Below are 23,988 nucleotides of genomic sequence, written 5' to 3'. Positions count from 1 at the left end.
TGAATGACTGAATTAGAGATGTCCGATAATATCGGCCTGCCGATGTTATCGGCCGATAAATGCTTTAAAATGTAACATTGGAAACTATCGGTATCGGTTTTTTTATTATCAGTATCGTTTTTTTAATTTTTATTAAATCAACATAAAAAACACAAGATACACTTACAATTAGTGCACCAACCCAAAAAACCTCCCTCCCCCATTCACACTCATTCACACAAAAAGGTTGTTTCTTTCTGTTATTAATATTCTGGTTCCTACATTATATATCAATATATATCAATACAGTCTGCAAGGGATACAGTCCGTAAGCACACATGATTGTGCGTGCTGCTGGTCCACTAATAGTACTAACCTTTAACAGTTAATTTTACTCATTTTCATTAATTACTAGTTTCTATGTAACTGTTTTTATATTTTTTTACTTTCTTTTTTATTCAAGAAAATGTTTTTAATTTATTTATCTTATTTAATCTTATTAATTTTTAAAAAAAGGACTTTATCTTCACCATACCTGGTTGTCCAAATTAGGCGTAATAATGTGTTAATTCCACGACTGTATATATCGGTATCGGTTGATATCGGTATCGGTAATTAAAGAGTTGGACAATATCGGAATATTGGATATCGGCAAAAAGCCATTATCGGACATCCCTAGACTGAATAAATGAAGGAATGAGACGGCCAAGATGAAGGACTATACAGTCGCGGTCAAAAGTTTACATACTGTACATGCACTTGTGAAGGACATCATGTCATGGGTGTCTTGAGTTTCCAATCATTTCTACAACTCTTATTTTTTTTGTGATAGAGTTATTAGAGCACATACTTGTTTGGCGCAGTTTGGTGTTCCAACAGGACAATGAGCCCAAACACCCGTCAAAAGTAGTAAAGAAATGGCTAAATCAGGATAGAATTAAGGTTTTAGAATGGTGTTCCAAAGTCCTGACTTAAACGTGTGGACAATGCTGAAGAAACAAGTCCATGTCAGAAAACCAACAAATTTAGCTGAACTGCACCAAATTTGTCAAGAGGAGTGGTCAAAAATTTAACCAGAAGCTTGTGGATGGCTACCAAAAGTGCCTTATTGCAGTGAAACTTGCCAAGGGACATGTAAGCAAATATAAACATTGCTGTATGTATACTTCTGACCCAGCAGATTTGCTCACATTTTCAGTAGACCCATAATAAATTCATAAAAGAACCAAACTTCATGAAGGTTTTTTGTGACCAACAACTATGTGCTCCAATCACTCTATCATAAAAAAAATAAGAGTTGTAGAAATGATTGGAAACTCAAGACAGCCATGACATTATGTTCTTTACAAGTGTAGGTAAACTTTTGACCACGACTGTGTATAAAAGTTCAGAAACGTCTAAAAACTGGACTTTTAGACCAAATGGAAGGTAATCAGACTTAACATTTATAAGAGCTTTTCCTGAAAGATGTAATTCACATTTACTAAAAAGACCACCATTTTTGTATTTTATTTTGTGAAAGTAAATAAATGTTACTAAGAAGTATTCAATACCATTTTTATGAAACGTTGTCATTTTCTTCTTGTTCCTTATTATCCTCCCAATGAGCAGCCTATATTAACATTGATGAGAGCTGACTGTATAACAATTTATTAAAAAACAAACTCCAAAGTGCCTCGCCTGCCTTGAACCTCATCTTGTATAAGTATTGTATTTTGAATTTGTGTTGTATATCGTGGTTTTGTCTCATCCTTAAAATATTGTGCTGTTAAACCATATATTTTTTAATCGGGTGTTTTGAACAATGACTAATAACGATAAATTCCTTGCTTGCATAATTTAAATTAACTCAAAAAAAGACCCCGATATTTTGACAGAAATGCAATAGAGGTTTGTTTTACTTGTTTTCACCTCATTTGTTTTCTCAAAACGTGGTAACAGTACTATCTAAAGTCCTGTTGCATTAGAAATATTTTCCAGCAAGCGCTCCAGTCAGTCTCCTCGCTCATCCTTGCATTGATGTATGTATCGACCTGATCACTGACCTTATAGCCACCTGTGTCGCCTTTCAGGTAACCGTCTGCGGTTAAGGAAAATCATTTGGGTGATTATAATCTGAGTTTGTATATAATTACTGCGATAACTTTTAATTTGTGATTAATTGCATGCGTTAACACGTTAACTTTAACATCCCTATTAATACACTTGCTTAATCTGTTTAACATAATTATACAAACTGTTGGAAAAGTAGCATTTTAAAATGTTATTTTGCCTCAAGAATGATTGAATTAAGTCTGACTATGTCAAAAACGATTAAAATAAATCTCAAACCCATTGTTGATAGAACAATACTCTCACCCACATTGGTGGTACTTTTACCACAAACTAGCTCTTTTGATAAAAACTAAGGCACTGCGCTGGCTTATTTGCATACTATTTTTAGTCAGGCTTTGAAATGATGTCCACACAGGACTCCACATTTCTTTCTCACGGCAGACAGAAACATTGCAGTGACAAATAAACTATCATCAGCCAAAGCAGCCTTTTCCCTTTTGTTCAGAAAAATATGTCAGGACAAACATTTCAGAGCAACTTGTGGATACATTTCAATAGATTTGCTGCCGACATGACACTTTTCTATCTAGCCTGTTTAATGACAATTTAGCAGCATATTGTTCAAAGCGATAGAAACTAATTAGAGTTAGCGTTCCGTTGGTCTTCAACTCACACCTCCAGCAATGCCTTGCCTGCATCTCAGGGGAGGACTGGGATAGCGAGTCCAAATGGGCCGTGATCTGTGCCTCCATGGCTCAATCATCAATCAAACTTTATTTATAAAGCGCTTTTCACACATACAGTCATGGTCAAAAGTTTACCTACACTTGTAAAGAACATAATGTCATGGCTGTCTTGAGTTTCCAATCATTTCTACAACTCTTATTTTTTTGTGATAGAGTGATTGGAGCACATAGTTGTTGGTCACAAAAAACATTCATGAAGTTTTGTTCTTTTATGAATTTATTATGGGTCTACTGAAAATGTGACCAAATGTGCTGGGTCAAAAGTATACATACAGCTATGTTAATATTTGCTTACGTGTCCCTTGGCAAGTTTCACTGCAATAAGGCACTTTTGGTAGACATCCACAAGCTTCCGGTTGAATTTTTGACCACTCCTCTTGACAAAATTGGTGCAGTTCAGCTAAATGTGTTGGTTTTCTGACATGGACTTGTTTCTTCAGCATTGTCCACGTGTTTAAGTCAGAACTTTGGGAAGGCCATTCTAAAACCTTCATTCTAGCCTGATTTAGCCGTTCCTTTACCACTTTTGACGTGTGTTTGGGGTCATTGTCCTGTTGGAACACCCAACTGCACCCAAGACCTAACCTACGGGCTGATGATTTTAGGTTGTCCTGAAGAATTTGGAGGTATTCCTCCTTTTTCATTGTCCCATTTACCATCTGTAAAGCACATTGGCAGCAAAACAGGCCCAGAGCATAATACTACCACCACCATGCTTGACAGCAGGGAGGGTGTTCCTGGGATTAAAGGCCTCACCTTTTCTCCTCCAAACATATTGCTGGGTATTGTTGCCAAACAACTCCATTTTTGTTTCATCTGACATCACATGGACAAAGAGAAGACCTTCTGGAGGAAAATTCTGTGGTCAGATGAAACAAAAATGGAGTTGTTTGGCCACAATACCCAGCAATATGTTTGGAGGAGAAAAAGTAAGGCCTTCAATCCCAGGAACACCACGCCTACCGTAGTTTGGGGACCCCTGCTATATAGCCTGTTTAGTGTATTGTATATTGTTCAAAGCGATAGAAACTAATTAGAGTTAGCGTTCTGTTCGTCTTCAACTCACACCTCCAGCAATGCCTTGCCTGCATCTCAGGGGAGGACTGGGATAGCAAGTCCCAATGGGCCGTGATCTGTGCCTCCATTGCTGCGGTGTCCAATCAAAACTTAGGTCGCATTGTGGTCTACGCCAGATGTGGCGGCAACCACCAGTTCAGTTCAGTGTGATTTTTGGTGGGCTTCAAAGACGTTCAACTGTACTTCTTAAATAGCCGTAGAAGTGTAAAAATAAGTCAACCAGTAAAGTTTTGCTATCTAAAGACAATAAAACACTCATGTTGTGGCAGAAATGTTTATTCTGCTGGAAAATAAGATTTCTTGTTTTAGTTTTGTGCGGGAGTTTCTTAGGTTTTCATGAGGAATTACGGCCATTAGGTTTTGCTTACAGTCTTTCACAAAGCTGTTGTACTTAAGTGAAAACAGAGAAGTAAACAAGCGCTCAGTGTTTACTAATGGTCTGTCACTAACTCACATCCCCGTAGGGCTAAACAAATGGACCATGTGCAGGCAATTATCGCTTGCTGCTTTTATATTGATACTTTCCACACAGTACTTGTTCTCCCCAGAGCAGACATAAACCATGTGTGTGCACACATCTGATCAATATCAAGACAGCAGCATTGTTGGGTCAATGTACAGTTCATGTGGCTCACACAGTGGCGTACCTGGACCGCCATAATCCACCTCCTTTATACTAACCTCTATCACATGGCAATTCTACAAACAAACCATCAATAAAATTTGAAAAAAAATCCAAAATAAAGAGTTGTGTCATCACAGAGAGAGAGGCATTCTGCGTTTTGGGGATTAATAACATCATTTCAAAAGAATACATTGAATCCAATGAATTGTTTACGGAACTTCCACTGGGGATCACTAGTGACACCTGCTTGTAAATATGGCGCTTGGCCAAATGTAACATATTATGATGATAGTATATATGATAGTATATATCTGTATCATGAATCAATTTAAGTGGACCCCGACTTAAACAAGTTGAAAAACTTATTCGGGTGTTACCATTTAGTGGTCAATTGTACGGAATATGTACTTCACTGTGCAACCTACTAATAAAAGTCTCAATCAATCAATCAATAAATGTAACCGTTTGGTCATAAAGGATTTACAACACTCCAAACCTTGACACCTTTTTCCAGGCCGAGGACCTCCAAACTGATGGAAATATACAGTATCTTATATGAAATTATGATTGGATTTGACATTAAACTGGTCCTAAAGGTGCCTTGTGATTGTGCAACACTAACGATATTCAAATAACAGTATTGTGCCGTTAATAGCAAGTTGGCAACTAGAGCGCTAATCACTAGCTGATAACTAGCAAAGTAATCGCTAGCTGATTGCTAGCGCGCTTATTGCTAGCTGATAACTAGAGTGCTAATTGTTAGCTAGTAACTAGAGCGCTAATAGCGAGCTGACAACTAATGTGCTAATTGATAGCTGACAATTAGTGCGCCAATCAATGGCTGACAACTAGGGAGTTAATCGCTAGCTGGCAACTAGGGCGCCAATCGCTAGCTGACAAATAGATTTTAAACGCTTGAATAATATAATATAATTATTTATTCATGTTATGTTTTTTTAAATTCATATTTAACTACAGTACATGACAGTGTGTTCTCTCAATTAAAGATATTGCAGGGGGTAATATAAAACTTTTTTTTCCAAAAATCAACTAAAAATGTCAAGCTAAGCCTGCAGTACCTTTGCGGACCCTGTGGGGGGTCGCGGAACCCTGTTTCAGACCTCTGCTCTACACAACCTCGTCTAGAACAGTTCTAAATCAATATCTAGTTACATGACAAAAGCATAAACAAATGTAAATTAAATACATCTTCCTCACTAAAGATGCTGATTGTTTACAGACAAAACGCAACAGACTATATTCAGTTTTAAACATGGCTTGTCAGACAGTTTTGATTTCATCAACCAATTGCAGGACAGAAAAATGCTGACTTTACAGTGGAGTAGCGAGCCGATCCTGTGAGGCAAATCTGAAATCTGATTGGTTAAAGACACAGTCCCATTGCTAATATATTTGAAGTGCCTCCGCCTGCACTCTTGATTCTGAAGGCCCTGGGCAGATTACATTATAAACACTATCTAACCCTCACATACTGTACACGTACTGGAAGCAGAACAGCCAACAGACACACTACGAAATTAAGACCAAAGACTGTCGGAAATAAAGAATACAATTTCATCGAACAAATACTAAAATTGAAGTTATGTATGTCAGTAGTTCTAATGAGTGTTTGGTCATTGGTCAGCAAGAGAAGGCCTCGCGGTCCCTGACTGTTCACCATACTTCCTGCTCATGAAGGGATTTATTTGAAACAATCTAGTTATCTGTCAATGAGATAATGATATAAAAGAGATGCATAATGGACACATATGTGTCTGTAATGTAGATTGTCTATGGCAGTGGTTCTTAACCTGGGTTCAATCAAACCCTAGGGGTTCGGTGAGTCGGCCTCAGGGGTTCGGCGGAGGTCAAAACACACCCGACTCATCGTGTAAATAAAAACTTCTCCCTATCGGCGTATTTTGGATACGGCAACAGCTGAAGTCAGACTGATTTGCAGGTGTGTCATTTGTTATGAGTTTATGCACTGTGTTGGTTTTGTTGTTTGAACAAGGTGATGTTCATGCACGCTTCATTTTGTGCACCAGTAAAAAAACATGGTAACACTTTAGTGTGGGGAACATATTCACCATTAATTAGTTGCTTATTAACATGCAAATTAGTAACATATTGGCTCTTAACTAGTCATTATTAAGTACTTATTAATGCCTTATTCGGCATGGCCTTGTTATAACCCTAACCCTCTAACCCTGGCCCTAACCCTCTAACCCTAACCAAATAACTTTAAATTAAGTCTTTGTTACTTAGAATATGTTCCCCATACTAAAGTGTTACCAAAAACATATAAGTTTGTCTTGAATTTGAAAAAAAACACATTTTATTTTTCACTAAAGAAGGGTTCGGTGAATGCGCATATGAAACTGGTGGTGTTCGGTACCTCCAACAAGACTAAGAACTACTGGTCTATGGGTGTTCTCATTCATTGAGGTCATTGTATTCTCAGGGCATTCAATTGATCGCAACTGGACTGACTGTTCAGTTTGTCTTAGAATATGTTTTGTCTCTCATCAGTTCATGCTCATAAACTGAAATAAGACCTAGACTAGATCTGACTATTCTAAGTGTACGAGCATGAACTGATAAACCCTGCTTGGATGAGAGGCGAAACGAAACGTCTTCTAAAACTAACGGAACAGTCCAGTTCAGATGGATTGAATGCCCTGAGAATGTAATGTAAAAGTCACAGGTCCACTTAATAATGTCAAAGTAGACAATCTTCATGTTAATCCGTGCTGTTAATCTCACCCTGCATGGTGCGCTCCATCTGTGCAGCCGCTTTCATCTCAGATGTCGTCAGATAAAGAGCTGGCTTCCCAGAAATCCCATGAAGCTGGACAAAGAGGCTCTGCCTGACCTGGAAGAGACCGACTGCTACACTGCTCCCTTCAGTAGAGCACGTACGCATCAGTAAGTCATCACGTCACACTTGCATGAATTATACAGACATGATCACTCCTTGTTTTTTACATACTGAAGGCAATAGTACCAAATAGGTTTGCACGATTTATATTCTCATGACTACTGAAGGCAAAGCTGCACAATCTTCAAGAGATATACACACAATTCTCAATTGAATCAGTTAACCGCTCACTTTTTTATGGTCGACAAGCAAATAACAGAGCAGGGCTGTCAAACTAATTTTAGATCGGGTGCCACATGGAGAAAAATCTACTCCCAAGTGGGCTAGACTGGTAAAATCACAGCACGATAACTTAAAAATAAAGACAACTTCAGATTGTTTTCTTTGTTAAAAAATAGAACAAGCATATTCTGAAAATGTACAAATCATATTGTTGTTGTTTTTTTACACTTACATGTTGCGATTTGTAGTATTCTACCTTTATTTGTCGTTATTTATACTTTCTGAATAAATGATATGATCATGTTTATCAGTTAACTCATTGGTGTTAATTTTCAATCTATCAAGATAAAAAAAAAATATAAAACTCAAATTACAGAATGTTATTTATGTAGTTTGATCGTTTTCCTCAACTGATGTACTAACATCATGTTTTTTTTGTTTTTTTTTACGTATGTAGCATAATCTACATATGTAGAAAAAATAGAACAGCAGTTGCTTTCATTCAAAAATTTCGGCTAATTTTTATACTTAGCAAATTCATCCCGTGGGCCGGATAAAACCTGTTCGCGGGCCTGATCCGGCCCGCGGGCTTTACGTTTGACACCCCTGAGTTCGATTTTCCAATTAAGACCGAGTTAGAAAACATTCAAAAATAATGTCTGTGACTATAGGCAACCTCTGATGAAGTTTATATTAACTCCACAAGAAGCTGCATTGAAAGTGTCATGAGTGGTCAGCGTCCAGCAGTTTTATCTACCTCTGCATGTGCCTCAAAATGTTGATTTTGCTTTCTCAAGCACTCCAAATTATTATTCAAGTTATGAAGTTAAGTTATGTATAATGAGTTATAAAGATAACCACATCTCTCATGCATCACCTGCTACCAGTGAACAGCCTGTCCTCTTTGCAGTTTAGCTAAGGAAACGCCCCAGCTATAATTACAGCATTTATGGTATTTCAATTCCACAATGGTGTACAATAAAACTGAACGGCATCACACTGCAAGGTACAACTAAGATGCAACTGTAATAGTAAACTTATATTAATTGCAAAACAACTTGCCTTATTTTCAAAACCCAAAACCAGTGAGTGAAGTTGGCACGTTGTGTAATTCGTAAATAAAAACAGACTGCAATGATTTGCAAATCATTTTCAATTTATATTCAATTGAATAGACTGCAAAGACAATATATTTAATGTTTTTGAGAAACTGAGAAACTGATTTTTTTTTTCAAATAATCATTAACTTACAATGAAGCCGGCTGCGTTTCTGGGTTTTTGTTGATAAATGGCTTCCGCTTTGCATAGTAGAGTTTTAACTTGCACTTACAGATGTAGCGATGAACTGTAGTTACTGACAGTGGTTTTATGAAGTGTTCCTAAGCCCATGTGGTGATATCCTTTACACACTGATGTCGCTTTTTGATGCAGTACCGCCTGAGGGATCGAAGGTCCGTAATATCATCGCTTACGTGCAGTGATTTCTCCAGATTCTCTGAACCTTTTGATGATATTACGGAGCGTAGATGGTGAAATCCCTAAATTCCTTGCAATAGCAGGTTGAGAAATATTGTTCTTAAACTGTTCAACAATTTGCTCACGCATTTGTTGACAAAGTGGTGACCCTCGCCCCATCCTTGTTTGTGAATGACTGAGCATTTCATGGAATCTACTTTTATACCCAATCATGGCACCCACCTGTTCCCAATTTGCCTGTTCACCTGTGGGATGTTCCAAATAAGTGTTTGATGAGCATTCCTCAACTTTCTCAGTCTTTTTTGCCACTTGTGCCAGCTTTTTTGAAACATGTTGCAGGCATCAAATTCCAAATGAGCTAATACTTACTAAAAAAACCTTTTCCAGTTTGAACATTAAATATCTTGTCTTTGCAGTCTATTTAATTGAATATAAGTTGAAAAGGATTTGCAAATCATTGTATTCTGTTTTTATTTACGATTTACACAATGTGCCAACTTCACTGGTTTTGGGGTTTGTACCAAAGATGTAATAATAAAACACATGCAAACTTGATAGCACATGCAAAGCTGAGCTACTAAACATTTGCAAATTGGATTATGTCTGATAAGTGAGCAGTATAGGGCTCGCAATCAATTTTGCATCTCTGTCTTCATTAATATGCAGAATATATGCTGATCATCAAAACGGCCACAATACTGGGAGGAGACAATGCAAATAAATTATACGGCATAGCAATGAGATTTATTAACAATCAATGTTTTAGGAGCACAATTTTGCGTTTTATTTACCACGTTTGAAAAGGACTGACACAGTTCCACACACGGCTGTAGGAGAGGAGTGCTCGCGCTGCAAAGACACACCATGGACAGAGAATCCTGCGTCCTACGTGTTTTGTCTCAACACTCAGCATATTGGGACAGTCAGAATTCAAACATATTGGAAAATGTGTCTATTCAGCAACATCATTTTATAATTGAATAGCTGCTGGATATCTTAAGGGGCTGATTAAAGCAAATTCAATTGGTGTCATTTATTATTTTTTTAAAGACGTTCATTTTTTCCACATAGATTATATATTACTAACATATATACTACATAATAAAACATTATTGAAGTTTGCGTCTTGAGCACAGTAGTTCAGCCGTCCTCCCAAGCGCTTTCAGTGGTTGAAAAAAACGGAGAAAAAAAACGTGGTGTCAATGTAGATCCACTGCACAATTGCTTTTAAAATGCCCATAACACGTTGTAGATGTCCCATGTTTGTTTGAAAACATGGCAAAGCGCCGCATGAGGAACTGGATGTGCAGTAAATCTCTGTGGTGATCCTCCAAATAGTACACGCCAAATCCTCTTTTAAATAAGGCTGTCCGCACCACTTTTCAATTGTACACGCCATACGCCCACTATTGATACACGCTATTTTATCATAGTTTAGCGTAAGGTATTTGGATCTTAGTAAATCAGGTCCTTAGTGTTATATTAATTTCTTTCAGATAGAACTGTGTATCATTATAGTTGTAGAAGTGCAACTTTGAATACATTTTCTTGCATTGGATCACATAATATTGTGCAGATGTGTGTGATGAAAAATTGTGAATATAAGTCATATTATTTCCACCTCCTGTTTGTCTTGTGAACCTTCATGAAAATAACCTTTGCAGCATACATTGAGTTTGAAGACTTTGCTCTGTGCTAATTGGATGATATTGACACCTAATCAAAAGGTCAATAGTTGATGGATTGTGCCATTCATTACCACGCAGCTTCACCATCAACAACAGAGAGACCTTCTTCTCCAACTCTACCCGAAGCAGAATTGTCCACCATGTCCTGCAGCGCACAAAGTATGAGGATGGAAAGCCAAAAATGGGTATGACAACCAGCAGAAATGTTAGTATTAAACAGAAAAATAATGTTGTGACATTTAAGTTGAACAGAATAGTCATTTGAATAGGTTCAATGACATCACTATTGTATAACAGTAACTAAATAATACATTCAAAAATAAGAAATAAAATTCACAGCACATTGTCATAATTATTGCACTAAATACAATACAACAATACAGAAAACAGAGTATGTGTTTGTGTTGTAAAGTTTATGCTCACAATTTCAGGGTTTGTGAATGTGCCGTGCATGATGAGGAAGTGCTCTGCATTGTTGTGGCAAGCTCTTTGCATTTCAGTTCACAAAGAGTGTCAGACTGAGTATTCCTACTTACAGTGCAGCACATGCTGAGGCACCAATAATGACTTCTTTCTACTACCGTCTACGCCAGGGGTGTCAAACTCATTTTAGATCGGGGGCCACATGGAGAAAAATCTACTCCCAAGTGGGCCGGACTGGTCAAATCACGGCACGATAATTTAAAAATAAAGACAACTTCAGATTGTTTTCTTTGTTTAAAAATAGAACAAGCACATTCTGAAAATGTACAAATCATAATGTTGTTGGTTTTTTTTTACACTTACATGTTGCGGTTAATAGTTTTCTATCTTTGTTTGTTATTTATACTTTCTGAATAAATGATGTCACAATGTTCATCAGTCAACACATTGGTGTTGATTTTCAATCTATCAAGATAAAAAATATAGTATATCAAAATCAAATTACAGTATGTTATTTATGTAGTTTGCTCATTTTCCTCGACGGGTGCAGTAACATCATGTGGATTTTTTTCTTTTTTTAAATATGTAGCATCATCTACAAAGATACAAATAATTGTATTTAGTGGGACACATTTAGAATAGCAGTTTCTTTCATTCCAAAAATTTGGCTCATTTTTATACTTAGCAAACTCTTCCCGCGGGCCGGTTAAAGCCTGTTGGGGCCGTACGTATGACACTCCTGGTTGGTCTACGCTGTCATAATGGAGCCGAGTGTTGTCCCTTGTCTACACTTAGGTATTGTCATTTTGATACGGCTTAAATTGCAACACAAATAATATTGAGTGTTCCCTTCAGTGATATTTAGTCACTATCTTTACTTATTAGCATTCTATGTCGCTATATTGTCAGTTTTATGAGCTAGGTCCAGATCGTTCAGCATCGATCATCATCATGATGATTTGTCAGGGTCGTTCAGTGCCTATGTGGAGGTTGTCCCCCAGTGGGTTTTCCAGACCACCAATCACCGACATGAGAGCCCGGTTCAGGTTCACAATATAGATTTATTGTCCTTAATATCGTCTCTGTGTTGCTTTTCAGCAAGTGCTTATTTGTGTCCGTCACGCTCGTGCTCTCACTCCAGCTCCAACTCCCACTCCCCCACGTCTCTCCTCCTGGCTGCTGCTTATAACAGAGCGACAGGTGATTAGATAATCAGGCCCAGGTGGGCCATCTATGCACCTGTCGCTGATTTCGAGGCCGGTCCTGGCACACCCCGCTTCGCTGCAGGCCCGCAGGCCACGCCCCTCTCCACAGCCTACTAATAAGAATTGAAAATGTGCTTCTACAGTAGTTGTAGTGTCCAATAGTGTAGCACTGCTTGACTAAGACTTCCTTTATTGTCATTCAAATTTGAACTTTACAGTACAGATAAGAACAAAATGTTGTTGTTAGCTCTTTGTAGTGCAGGATAAAAGAGCAATAAGGTGCAGATATAAATAAGTAGATTACTGTACAGATAAATGCATTGCACTTTTGCATTTGCATCCACGTTTACAGATGTATGTTATATTGTCTTTATATTCCAGCGAGTTAATCCATTTTTGGAGGGAATTGAGGGGATTATTATGATGCGTTCAAGACTCTTATGGTCTGAGGGAAGAAGCTGTTACAGAACCTGGAGGCTGTGGAACCTCTTTCTACAGTCCAGCAGTGAAAACAGTCCTTAGTGGGGGTGGGAAGAGTCGCTGCAGATTTCTGAGCCCTGGTCAGGCAGCGGCTTTTTGCCATCTCCCTGATAGGAGGAAGAGGAGTCCTGATGATCTTTTCCGCCGTCCTGCTATGCTATGTTTCTAATAGTTTGGTTACTTTATTCGGCTACATGACAACAATACAGTATATTATCAATGCTTTATGGTGGTTTATGGTTTTAAGTTTATTTTGAATGATGCTTACAGTTACATGATACATCAGAAATTCCTAGTTTCTCTTCACAAGATGTCCGAAAAGTAGTAGGAAGAGGCAGAGCTGATTTAAACCTACCCTTTTTCCATTGTATAGCACATTTGTTCACTTCCTGTTTTCAATTTGAACACAATTTAACTCCATAAAAAATACAAAATAAGTTCTCAAGAAAATAAATCGTTAAATAAATTGTAATTAACATACTGAGATGACTAAGATGATCTCATTTTCATAAGGATTAAAATATTTATAAAGTTATCCTTGTACTTTGAAAAAACCTTGAGTTTGATGATATTTGATTAATATTAGAACCGACCCGCAGGCCACAGCCGCCTGCTGCTGTTTTGCAAGTGCTAATACTCCATCAGTGTCAAAATGGGGTCCCGGGGACCCCATCAAGTCATAAAAATGGGGTCCCACAGTAAATTTTTGGGGTCCCACTTTTTTGTAACCGTTTTGAAAACAAATGAAAAATGTATGCATTATCCTGTTAAATCTCACATTCTATTTTGTGTTTTGGAAAAAGGTTGTCATAAACGTTCCTTAATTCATTAAAAAAAAGAATACAAAAGAAAACACATTTTTATGCATATGTACATTTATTCAGTTATAAACATTCATTCACTTTCTTCTTTCCTTCATGGATCTAAACTTGACCGCTTTTTTTCTATATTTTTATTGTAATATTTCCAGAATGTGTTTGTTCTTTTTTTGCCCAAAGTAAGACAAAGAAAACAATCTGAGGTTGTCTTAATTTTTTTGTTTTAATGCCATGATTTTAATAGTCCGGCACATTTCTTCTTCCATGCGGCCCCTGAGCTAAAATGAGTTTTACACCCCTGTGTTGTGCATGCATCCAAATGTTTTACATTTGTGAACGGACATTTCGTCTCTCTTTGTTGAAAGATGTGTGCTTTTACAACGTACCCTGATAGGAGCTGGTTAGTGTGAGAGTCCTATAACGCTGTCTTTTCCTAAAATATCCCGCAAGCTGGAAAGCCGCCTCCTATTGTCCGACCAACAGGTTTTGCTAATCAAAAGCTCTCTTTGAGGAGCTTCAATGGATTTCACATCAATATTTAATACTGTTGACCATTCTCCTGTGAGTCATCCACCCCTCCTTCTGCTTTTCCTGTATGCATCCAGGGGGATAAAATGCAAATTCAGGCATTATTCTTTTTAATTCACCCCTGATGTTAGTCATACAGTACAGTAACCACCCTCTTTTGTATTTGAAGCATCGCACTCACTTCTGCATTTTGCAACTGGCATACATCATGACACAGGTGCAAATCAAAAGCTTGGCCGGCGGGTTATTTTCAAGGGCGGGTAGCTATTTAAAAATTCATATTGTTTCAGCACCTCTCATGTGTTAAAGACTTGCATATGCCAGTAAATCACTACTGTAGCGCAGTAGGGCTCGCTCACATAACCTGAGCTGAATGCTTTATTGCACGGCAGGAATCAACCGGTTATTGGGCAACAACACCTATGAGGCTGCCTTCCCTCCACATGAGGTAAGGAGTTCAAAATTAATTTTTAGAAACGTCACAAGTGCCAACTAATGTGCTTGGATATGCATTTTCGTCTTTTTAGGGTGGATACAAGAGCAGACATCCAATCAAGACGCACGGTGCCCAGAACCACAGACACCTCCTTTATGAGCGCTGGGCTCGATGGGGGATCTGGTACAAGTACCAGCCTCTGGACCTCATCAGGTACTTTTGAAGAATGTGCTTGGCTTTGAATATATAAGAAGTTTGAGACAAAGCGTAACCTAGTTTACCTGTTTTCACCGCCTCGTCTTTTTTTCTTCTTCTACCTGAACAACACTGCGTGTCCTACATTTGTGAAGGGCACAGTAAACTGCTGCAAGGCAGTTTGAGAGTGAAGTGTAAACCACAGTCATCCGCAATGGATAAGTTTCATTCCTTAAACTGAAGGAACATAGTGTGACTGAGATTCCCAGTAATCATCATTTGGTGCACCTTACCCCACTCCTCACTTAAATCCATATAGTGTCTCTGAGATAATTATGGTAATATTACAGTATACTGTTACAGTGCAAAAAACAGACATTTTAAAAGGGTTAGTACAATTTAAAAAAAAGATGGCTCCTGTGATAGTGTTTACTCACATGTCTCCTCTGTACTCAGACATGCATTCATTTGTTCATACAGTTGCATGTGTGTGTGTGTGTGTGTGTGTGTGTGTGTGTGTGTGTGTGTGTGTGTGTGTGTGTGTGTTCTGGCAATGCTTACTTAATGGGGACATCGCTCTGTTTACACAGTCACCTTTAGGGGACCTCTGACGGTATGGGGACAAAAAAACAGGTCCCCTAAAGGGAAACCTTTTTAAATGATAGTCAGATCCATTCTGAAGATGCCTAAGTGATTTTTAAGTTTTGGCCCATAAAACACGTTTACTGGTTAGTTTGAGTGTGAAACATTTGCACAGCAGCCCCCTCATCGGGCTGTAGCTGGTACTGCACTCGCTCTGCTCATTACTGCTAAATAGCAGTTTTCAGTCATGTCACAGAAGATGCAGGATTTGCTTGAACATTTAAGTGTCGAAACTTCCTATAAGAGGACAGCTGTAGTGCTGTATTCTGAGGGTCATGTCATATTTCATTTGAACTTTTTTTTTTTTTAAATGGTCCTCAGTAGTCACGTACAAATTTATGTGAATTATGCAAAATTATTTGAATTTGGTCCCCATGAACCATATTAACTCTTTTTCCCCAGTAAGAATGATCAGCACATTACTTCATCAATCCAGAGATTTAAAGACGTGTATGAGCTAACTGGGCAGTTGCCATTTTACCTCATTTTTTTTATGCCTCCACAACCTGTAGAAAGGGTGGTCCCCACAAGTGATGATCAAAAACTTGGTCCCCATTCCAAATGATCACCAGTATGTGTGTGTTTGTGTTTGGTATTTGTGTCCGTGTGTGCGTATGTGATGATAATGGGGGATTAGGGTCATCGGGGTATTGTTTTTAACTTTGTAAAACACTTTGCATTGCATTTATTTTATGTATGAAAAGCGCTTTATAAATAAAGTTGGATTTGATTTGTGATACCTTTGCCTAATAATGTTTAATAAATGTTCACATTAGCCCTTTATTCGACAAGTAACCATGTCTGGTAACTTCAATTTAGACTTAGACTTAGACAAAGTTTATTGAGCCACAAGGGAAATTGTTCCACACAGTAGCTCAGTTACAAAGGATGGAAAGGGTAAGGATGGAAAGAATAATGCAGGTATAAAGTAGACTATAAATGTACCATAGTAGCAATATAAAATATAACATATATGTAATATTTACATATTATATATACAATATATAATATATACTGATATATTATTATATTATATTATATTTGTACATAATATATACAATATATAACAAATCCCAATTACCATGTACAATATTACAGTATATCTATATATATATATAAAGTACAGTACAGTGCAATCTTACTTTTGACGAGTACAGTAGATCTTCAAAATAGACCTTGTACACTCAGCGGCATAGCACCAAATTGTGGGCCCCCTACACAAGAATCCTGAAGGGCCCCCATCCCACCCTAAACCCAAAGTCGCCGCCACATACACACACAAAAAATATATAGTGCATGGATTTGGTCGAAACCAGGTTTTTAAAACACATACAAAAACCTCAATGCGATTTTTTAACTTTTTAAAAATGTCATTTAACATATCTAAAACATATCTGGATAAACACAAATAATTAGCTGTTGTTGTTTTTTACAAAAAAGTTCAAAACATTTTAATCTAAAGTGGCCTTATATTATTCTAAATAATGACATAACTTGTCATTATTTACAAATTATTTTTTTAAATAATTCAGAGTGTAATGCAGAGATTATCTGATTCATGTACAGTAGAATTATCATGAGTGGATAAAAGGGGGGGTGGGGGGGGGCTAACAGGGGTTAGTGCTGGTGCTTCACAATAAGAAAGTTCTGGGTTCTGTGGAGTTTGCATGTTCTCCCCGTGACTGCGTGGGTTCCCTCCGGGTACTCCGGCTTCCTCCCACATCCAAAGACATGCACCTGGGGATAGGCCCCTCCCACATCCAAAGACATGCACCTGGGGATAGGCCCCTCCCACCTCCAAAGACATGCACCTGGGGATAGGCCCCTCCCACCTCCAAAGACATGCACCTGGGGATAGGCCCCTCCCACCTACAAAGGCATGCACCTGGGGATAGGCCCCTCCCACCTCCAAAGACATGCACCTGGGGATAGGCCCCTCCCACCTCCAAAGGCATGCACCTGGGGATAGGCCCCTCCCACCTCCAAAGACATGCACCTGGGGATAGGTTGATTGGCAACACTAAATTGGCCCTAGTGTTTGAATGTGAGTGTGAATGTTGTCTGTCTATCTGTGTTGGCCCTGTGATGAGGTGGCGACTTGTCCAGAGTGTACCCCGCCTTCCGAATTTAGCTGGGATAGGCTCCAGCCACCTGTGCGACCCTGAGAGGGATAATAATAATCCTTTGATTCCTCATTATTATTGTGATTATATTATTATTGGTGCATCTCCTGGGGGTTAAGCCTCCCACTGTCTTTAAAACCTGATGACGTTTCTGTTTGTAACTTTAATTGAGGGTCTTTGAATGCACCACATGTATAGGCAATGAGATAGAAAAGTTATACATAACTTTCTCCTATGCTGACAGAGATACATTTATTATTATGGCATTTGTTTCTAAAATGTTGGTGCTGTGTGTGAATGTTTAAAAGTAAACTTCAACTTCTCAATAGAACCATGTGATGATAATAATGGACAATTTATAAGTATCATATACTGTAAGTAAAAAATAGGTACTGACAAATATTTTATTTTTTAAATAATTTTCTTGAATTAAAAATGTTCTAATATTGAAATGAGTGTCCTTTTAAAAGGTCAATGGCTTGTACATACAGTTGTGGTCAAAAGTTGACATACACTTGTAAAGAACATAATGTCATGGCTGTCTTGAGTTTCCAATCATTTCTACAACTCTTATTTTTTTGTGATGGAGTGATTGGAGCACATACTTGTTGGTCACAAAAAACATTCATGAAGTTTGGTTCTTTTATGAATTTATTATGGGTCTACTGAAAATGTGAGCAAATCTGCTGGGTCAAAAGTATACATACAGCAATGTTAATATTTGCTTACATGTCCCTTGGCAAGTTTCACTGCAATAAGGCACTTTTGGTAGACATCCACAAGCTTCTGGTTGAATTGTTGACCACTCCTCTTGACAAAATTGGTGCAGTTCAGCTAAATTCGTTGGTTTTCTGACATGGACTTATTTCTTCAGCATTGTCCACACGTTTAAGTCAGGACTTTGGAAAGGCCATTCTAAAACCTTAATTATAGACTGATTTAGTCATTCCTTTACCACTTTTGACGTGTGTTTGGGGTCATTGTCCTGTTGGAACACCCAACTGCGCCCAAGACCTAACCTCCGGGCTGATGATTTTAGGTTGTCCTGAAGAATTTGAAGGTAATCCTCCTTTTTGATTGTCCCATTTACTCTCTGTAAAGCACCAGTTCCATTGGCAGCAAAACATGCCCAGAGTATAATACTATCACCACCATGCTTGATGGTAGGTATGGTGTTCCTGGGATTAAAGGCCTCCCCTTTTCTTCCCCAAACATATTGCTGGGTATGTGGGCAAACAGCTCCATTTTTGTTTCATCTGACATCACATGGACAAAGATAACACCTTCTGGAGGAAAGTTCTGTGGTCAGATGAAACAAAAATATAATAAATTCATAAAAGAACCAAACTTCATGAATGTTTTTTGTGACCAACAAGTATGTGCTCCAATCTCTCTATCACAAAAGTTATAGAAATGATTGGAAACTCAAGACAGCCATGACATTATGTTCTTTACAAGTGTATGTCAACTTTTGACCACAACTGTATTAGGCAAACATAATTAAAGCATGTGAGCTGCGCTATGTTACAACTAAGAACAACCTTAGATAGCCTATGTTGTGAAACCCCATAAGCATTATTGGTTCCCATAAAAGGATCATATTCCAATCTCTGGCCTTGTAGTTGATCCATGAGGTCACCGCGCCCTGACAGCCCTCTAAATTGTTTTTGTTTGTTTTTTTATTTTTTACCGACAAGCCACAGCTGTAATATTCGACATTGCATGCTTTGTCTCGGTCAGACGCTACTTTGGAGAGAAAATCGGCCTTTACTTTGCATGGTTGGGCTGGTACACGGGCATGCTGATCCCTGCTGCTCTGGTTGGCCTGTTTGTCTTCCTCTACGGACTCTTCACCATGGACTCCAGCCAAGTCAGGTCAGCTGACACCGCCTGCACGGCAGCTTAAGCACTGTTGTTTCTTCTGACTGACAATCTTCAATTATTGTCCCTCTAGTAAAGAGATTTGTGAAGCCAACACGACTATCATGTGTCCCATGTGTGAGGAAACCTGCGAGCCATGGACGCTAAGTGACAGTTGTGTCTATGCAAAGGTCAGCAGCCATTCTGGATTATATTGATGACCATCCTCTGTTCTTTTTTGGCCCCGCATCCACTCAAAACCTGAACAATCTAATGAGATCTAATGCCGAGCTACAGTATATCTTCCTTTCCATGCATAATAACGCTCCATTTGGGTGCATTTGTCTCCTGTAGATGGGATGTAGAGCAATTTTATGTGCAAGCGCAAGACTAATGTTGCAAGGGTGTAATGTCCTACAATTCTGTTAACAAGCCTACGGGGTGCCAAAATAACCAAATGAAGGATCATTTTTCTACGGGGGCGGCGGCGTGGCGAAGTTGGTAGAGTGGCCGGGCCAGCAATCGGAGGGTTGCTGGTTACTGGGGTTCAATCCCCACCTTCTGCCATCCTAGTCACGTCCGTTGTGTCCTTGGGCAAAACACTTCACCCTTGCTCCTGATGGCTGCTGGTTAGTGCCTTGCATGGCAGCTCCCTCCATCAGTGTGTGAATGTGGAAATAGTGTCAAAGCGCTTTGAGTACCTTGAAGGTAGAAAAGCGCTATACAAGTATAACCCATTTATTATTATTTATTTACAGCATTCCAGTCTTAGCCTGTCAACATTACAATACATTTATTGTTACTGTGGTTGCAGTTTGTATTAGTGCAGGAATGCACTGCATCACACTTGGAGCTCATTTTAATATTATGACCTTCTCATAGAGCACATGTGTCAAACTCTAGGGACGGGGGCCAGATCCGGCCCGACATGTCATTCAAGTGGCCAGGGAATAATGTTGATACTTTATCTTTCTTACCAAATGTTTTCATTTTTTCCATTTTGACAGAAAATACATTTTGCAATACAGGAAATTTAATATGTTTTAAACTTTGCTCATGCAACCAATATTCAATTGTTATCGGTGTGAATCTTTGGGCACCTCGCCATTTGATTCCGATTCTTGGGGTGAGGATTTGATTCATAATCGATACTTGATTCAACACAATTCTCGATTCAAACTGATTTTTGCAATGTATTATTTGGTATAATAATGATAACACCTTAACAAAACAGCTCACAGGTCACAAAACCTATTTTTGGTTGCTGACATACACTGTATTGCCAAAAGTATTTGGCCACCCATCCAAATGATGAGAATCAGGTGTCCTAATCACTTGGCCCGGCCACAGGTGTATCAAATCAAGCGCTTAGGCATGGAGACTGTTTCTACAAACATTTGTGAAAGAATGGGCCGCTCTCAGTGATTTCCAGCGTGGAACTGTCATAGGATGCCACCTGTGCAACAAATCCAGTCGTGAAATGTCCTCGCTCCTAAATACTCCAAAGTCAACTGTCAGCTTTATTATAAGAAAAGTGAAGAGTTTGGGAACAACAGCAACTCAGCCACAAAGTGGTAGGCCACGTAAACTGACAGAGAGGTCAGCGGATGCTGAAGTGCATAGTGCAAAGACTTTCTGCACAGTCAGTTGCTACAGAGCTCCAAACTTCATGTGACCTTCCAATTAGCCCACGTACAGTACGCAGTGAGCTTCATGGAATGGGTTTCCATGGCCGAGCAGCTGCATCTAAGCCATACATCACCAAGTCAAATGCAAAGCGTGGGATTCAGTGGTGTAAAGCACATCGCCACTGGACTCTAGAGCAGTGGAGACGCCTTCTCTGGAGTGATGAATCACGCTTTTCCATCTGGCAATCTGATGGACCAGTCTGGGTTTGGAGCTTGCTCGGAGAACGGTACATTTCGGACTGCAATATGCAGAGTGTGAAATTTGGTGGAGGAGGAATTACGGTGTGGGGTTGTTTTTCAGGAGTTGGGCTTGGCCCCTTAGTTCCAGTGAAAGGAACTTTGAATGCTCCAGGATACCAAAACATTTTGGACAATTCCATGCTCCCAACCTTGTCGGAACAGTTTGGAGCGGGCCCCTTCCTCTTCTAACATGACCGTGCACAAAGTAAGGTCCATAAAGACATGGATGACAGAGTCTGGTGTGGATGAACTTGACTGGCCTGCACAGAGTCCTGACCTGAACCCGATAGAACACCTTTGGGACGAAGACTGAGAGCCAGGCCTTCTCGACCAACATCTGTGTGTGACCTCACCAATGCGCTTTTGTGGACAGCCTTCCCAGAAAAGTTGAAGCTGTAATAGCTGCAAAAGGTGGACCGACATCATATTGAACCTTATAGATTAGGAATGGGATGGCACTTCAAGTTCATATGTGAGTCTAGGCAACTTTTGGCAATACAGTGTATATGCGTACCAAGTAAGTATGGTTTTTTTTTCATAATTTGTCCAAAAAAATAAATACATTTGATTTTTGAAAATTATTAATCAATTTACAATCACAATTCATATGTGATCAAATAATTTTTTTAGCACCCCTAATTTTTTATACCGTATTATAGTTTGTAAAAATAACAATAAATACTTCAACTTAACTTGTCACCTGGACTTACGATTTCAAAGCAAATTATCCATCAATTTGTACGTACACAAATCAAATAACCAAATGCATAGGCAATTGTGCAATAATATAATGAGGCGATTAAACTTTTATATTCTTACATTCACTGTTACAAGCGGCCCTCTGAGGGCGGCCATTACTGCGATGTGGCCCTCGATGAAAACAAGTTTGACTCCCCTGTCATAGAGCAAAATATGGGGAAAATTGGGCAAAATAAATGACAGAAGTGCTATTCTACTCCAATGCACTTCAATACTATACATCCCTAATGTATTCAGGACATTGCATCTTATTAAATTGTGATCAATGAGTAAAGATATTCAACTGAACCTGTGTTGTGTGCTTAGGTGACCCATTTGTTCGACAATGGTGGCACTGTTTTCTTCGCTATCTTCATGGCAATCTGGGGTAGGTACAGGCTGTTTTCAACATTTTGAGGATGCATCCTCTTTTACACAATCTGTTCATCCTTCAACCGTCAGGTCGAAACAGGGCGATGATGATGATGATGATGGTATATTGCAGCTTTCTGGGCTATAACATCATTGTAATGTAGAGTGTGAAAGTTACTGCAGCTTCTGGCCCTCATCCATCTTACTGCCAGGGTGACAAATAACAACCTGTGCCTAGAGGGAACATTTGGCACATAGTGTTCTATATTTGGGCTAAATGAAGACTAAGGTAAACCGGAGAGCCTAGAGAGTGGTCTGGGCTCACTGACTGTGGTCTGTAGCACAGAATCCTGCACTAAGGCTTGTGGCGAATGGACTATAGGCAGTGCTGCGCCAAGAGTGCACTTGAGGTTTTGTGTGCGTGCGTGTATTTATATCCCGGTATATAAACATTGTGGTGCCCGGGGAAGATCTAAAGCTTATTTTGTGTCTCTTTAAACAAAATAGGGTCCAGTTACAATATATTAAACTTAAGCATCTTTTTCAGCAGTCAGATTTTCTCATTGTAGAGTTGTGTTTTTGGAGGGAAAAAAAACTAATTTTCTTACACTCACTACAACATTAAGTGCACGGGATCCAATACAAGATCTGCATCCAGATAACGGATAATATTCAAATGTAATCAACGCTGTCATTTCAATGTGTTTTAGTATTCTGGTTGGATCTTCATGGTGAGAGTTGTAGTAAAATAAGCCAACCAGTCCGAAACACTATAAAATACATGTAACCCTATTAAGGGTTTAAATCAGGGCTATTTAACTGGCGGCCCGTGGACCAAATCCGTCCCAGGAATGACACATACCGGTCCTCGAGTTCAGTTCCAAACTTGGGAGACAAACATTTTTGCATCAAAAGCCTAAAAACAAAAGAGTGCTCTTGTTGTATAGAGGAACTTTGGCCACTGTAAACACATTATTGGCAGATCACTGCACATATATATATTTCAACTGGCTAGCGAACATCCAATACTAGGGTCCAAACTTGAGTTGAGTTGAGTTTGTGTTTATTTGGAACATGCAAGCATACAACATGATACATCACAATTTCCAGTTTCTCTTTTCAACATATTCGAAAAGGAGTAGGAAGAAGCAGAGTTTATTTAATCCAACCCCTTATCTTTTACATAGCAGTTGCTAACACTTTTGTTCACTTCCTGTTCTCAATTTATTCACAATATACTCCATAACTAATAACATTAAAAATAAATAAATAATAATTATTGAAGTAAGTTATATTTCATATGGTGAGATAAGTAAGTGTATCTACAAACTGTAGAAAATGAATGGATGGTTAAAATAAATTCAGAATGTTTATCATGGTTCTTCTTCTTTGTACTTTGTAAACACTTGAAGTTTGAAGAGTTTCTTGAAGTGGATCATATTAGTACATTGTTTGATTTATTTGCTTAATCCATTCCATCATTTAATTCCA

At 38.7% G+C, this 23,988-nt stretch overlaps 1 protein-coding gene across 1 annotated transcript in view; it reads left to right on the top strand.

Annotated features, from left to right (window-relative positions):
• ano3 (anoctamin 3) overlaps window positions 1–23,988 on the top strand; it is a 131,244-nt gene that overhangs the window by 81,507 nt on the left and 25,749 nt on the right. Inside the window, exons 7-13 of the mRNA XM_062035578.1 lie at window positions 7,276–7,410; window positions 10,828–10,934; window positions 14,596–14,651; window positions 14,731–14,852; window positions 19,340–19,474; window positions 19,554–19,650; window positions 22,453–22,513. Of these exons, the coding sequence (XP_061891562.1) occupies window positions 7,276–7,410; window positions 10,828–10,934; window positions 14,596–14,651; window positions 14,731–14,852; window positions 19,340–19,474; window positions 19,554–19,650; window positions 22,453–22,513 (713 nt within the window). The remainder of the gene's footprint in view (window positions 1–7,275; window positions 7,411–10,827; window positions 10,935–14,595; window positions 14,652–14,730; window positions 14,853–19,339; window positions 19,475–19,553; window positions 19,651–22,452; window positions 22,514–23,988) is intronic.

Source organism: Entelurus aequoreus, linkage group LG24 (genome assembly GCF_033978785.1).
Source record: "Entelurus aequoreus isolate RoL-2023_Sb linkage group LG24, RoL_Eaeq_v1.1, whole genome shotgun sequence".
Taxonomy (NCBI): Eukaryota; Metazoa; Chordata; class Actinopteri; order Syngnathiformes; family Syngnathidae; genus Entelurus; species Entelurus aequoreus.
The sequence above is the reverse complement of the archived record's forward strand: the minus strand, read 5'-3'. Positions and strand labels throughout refer to the sequence as shown.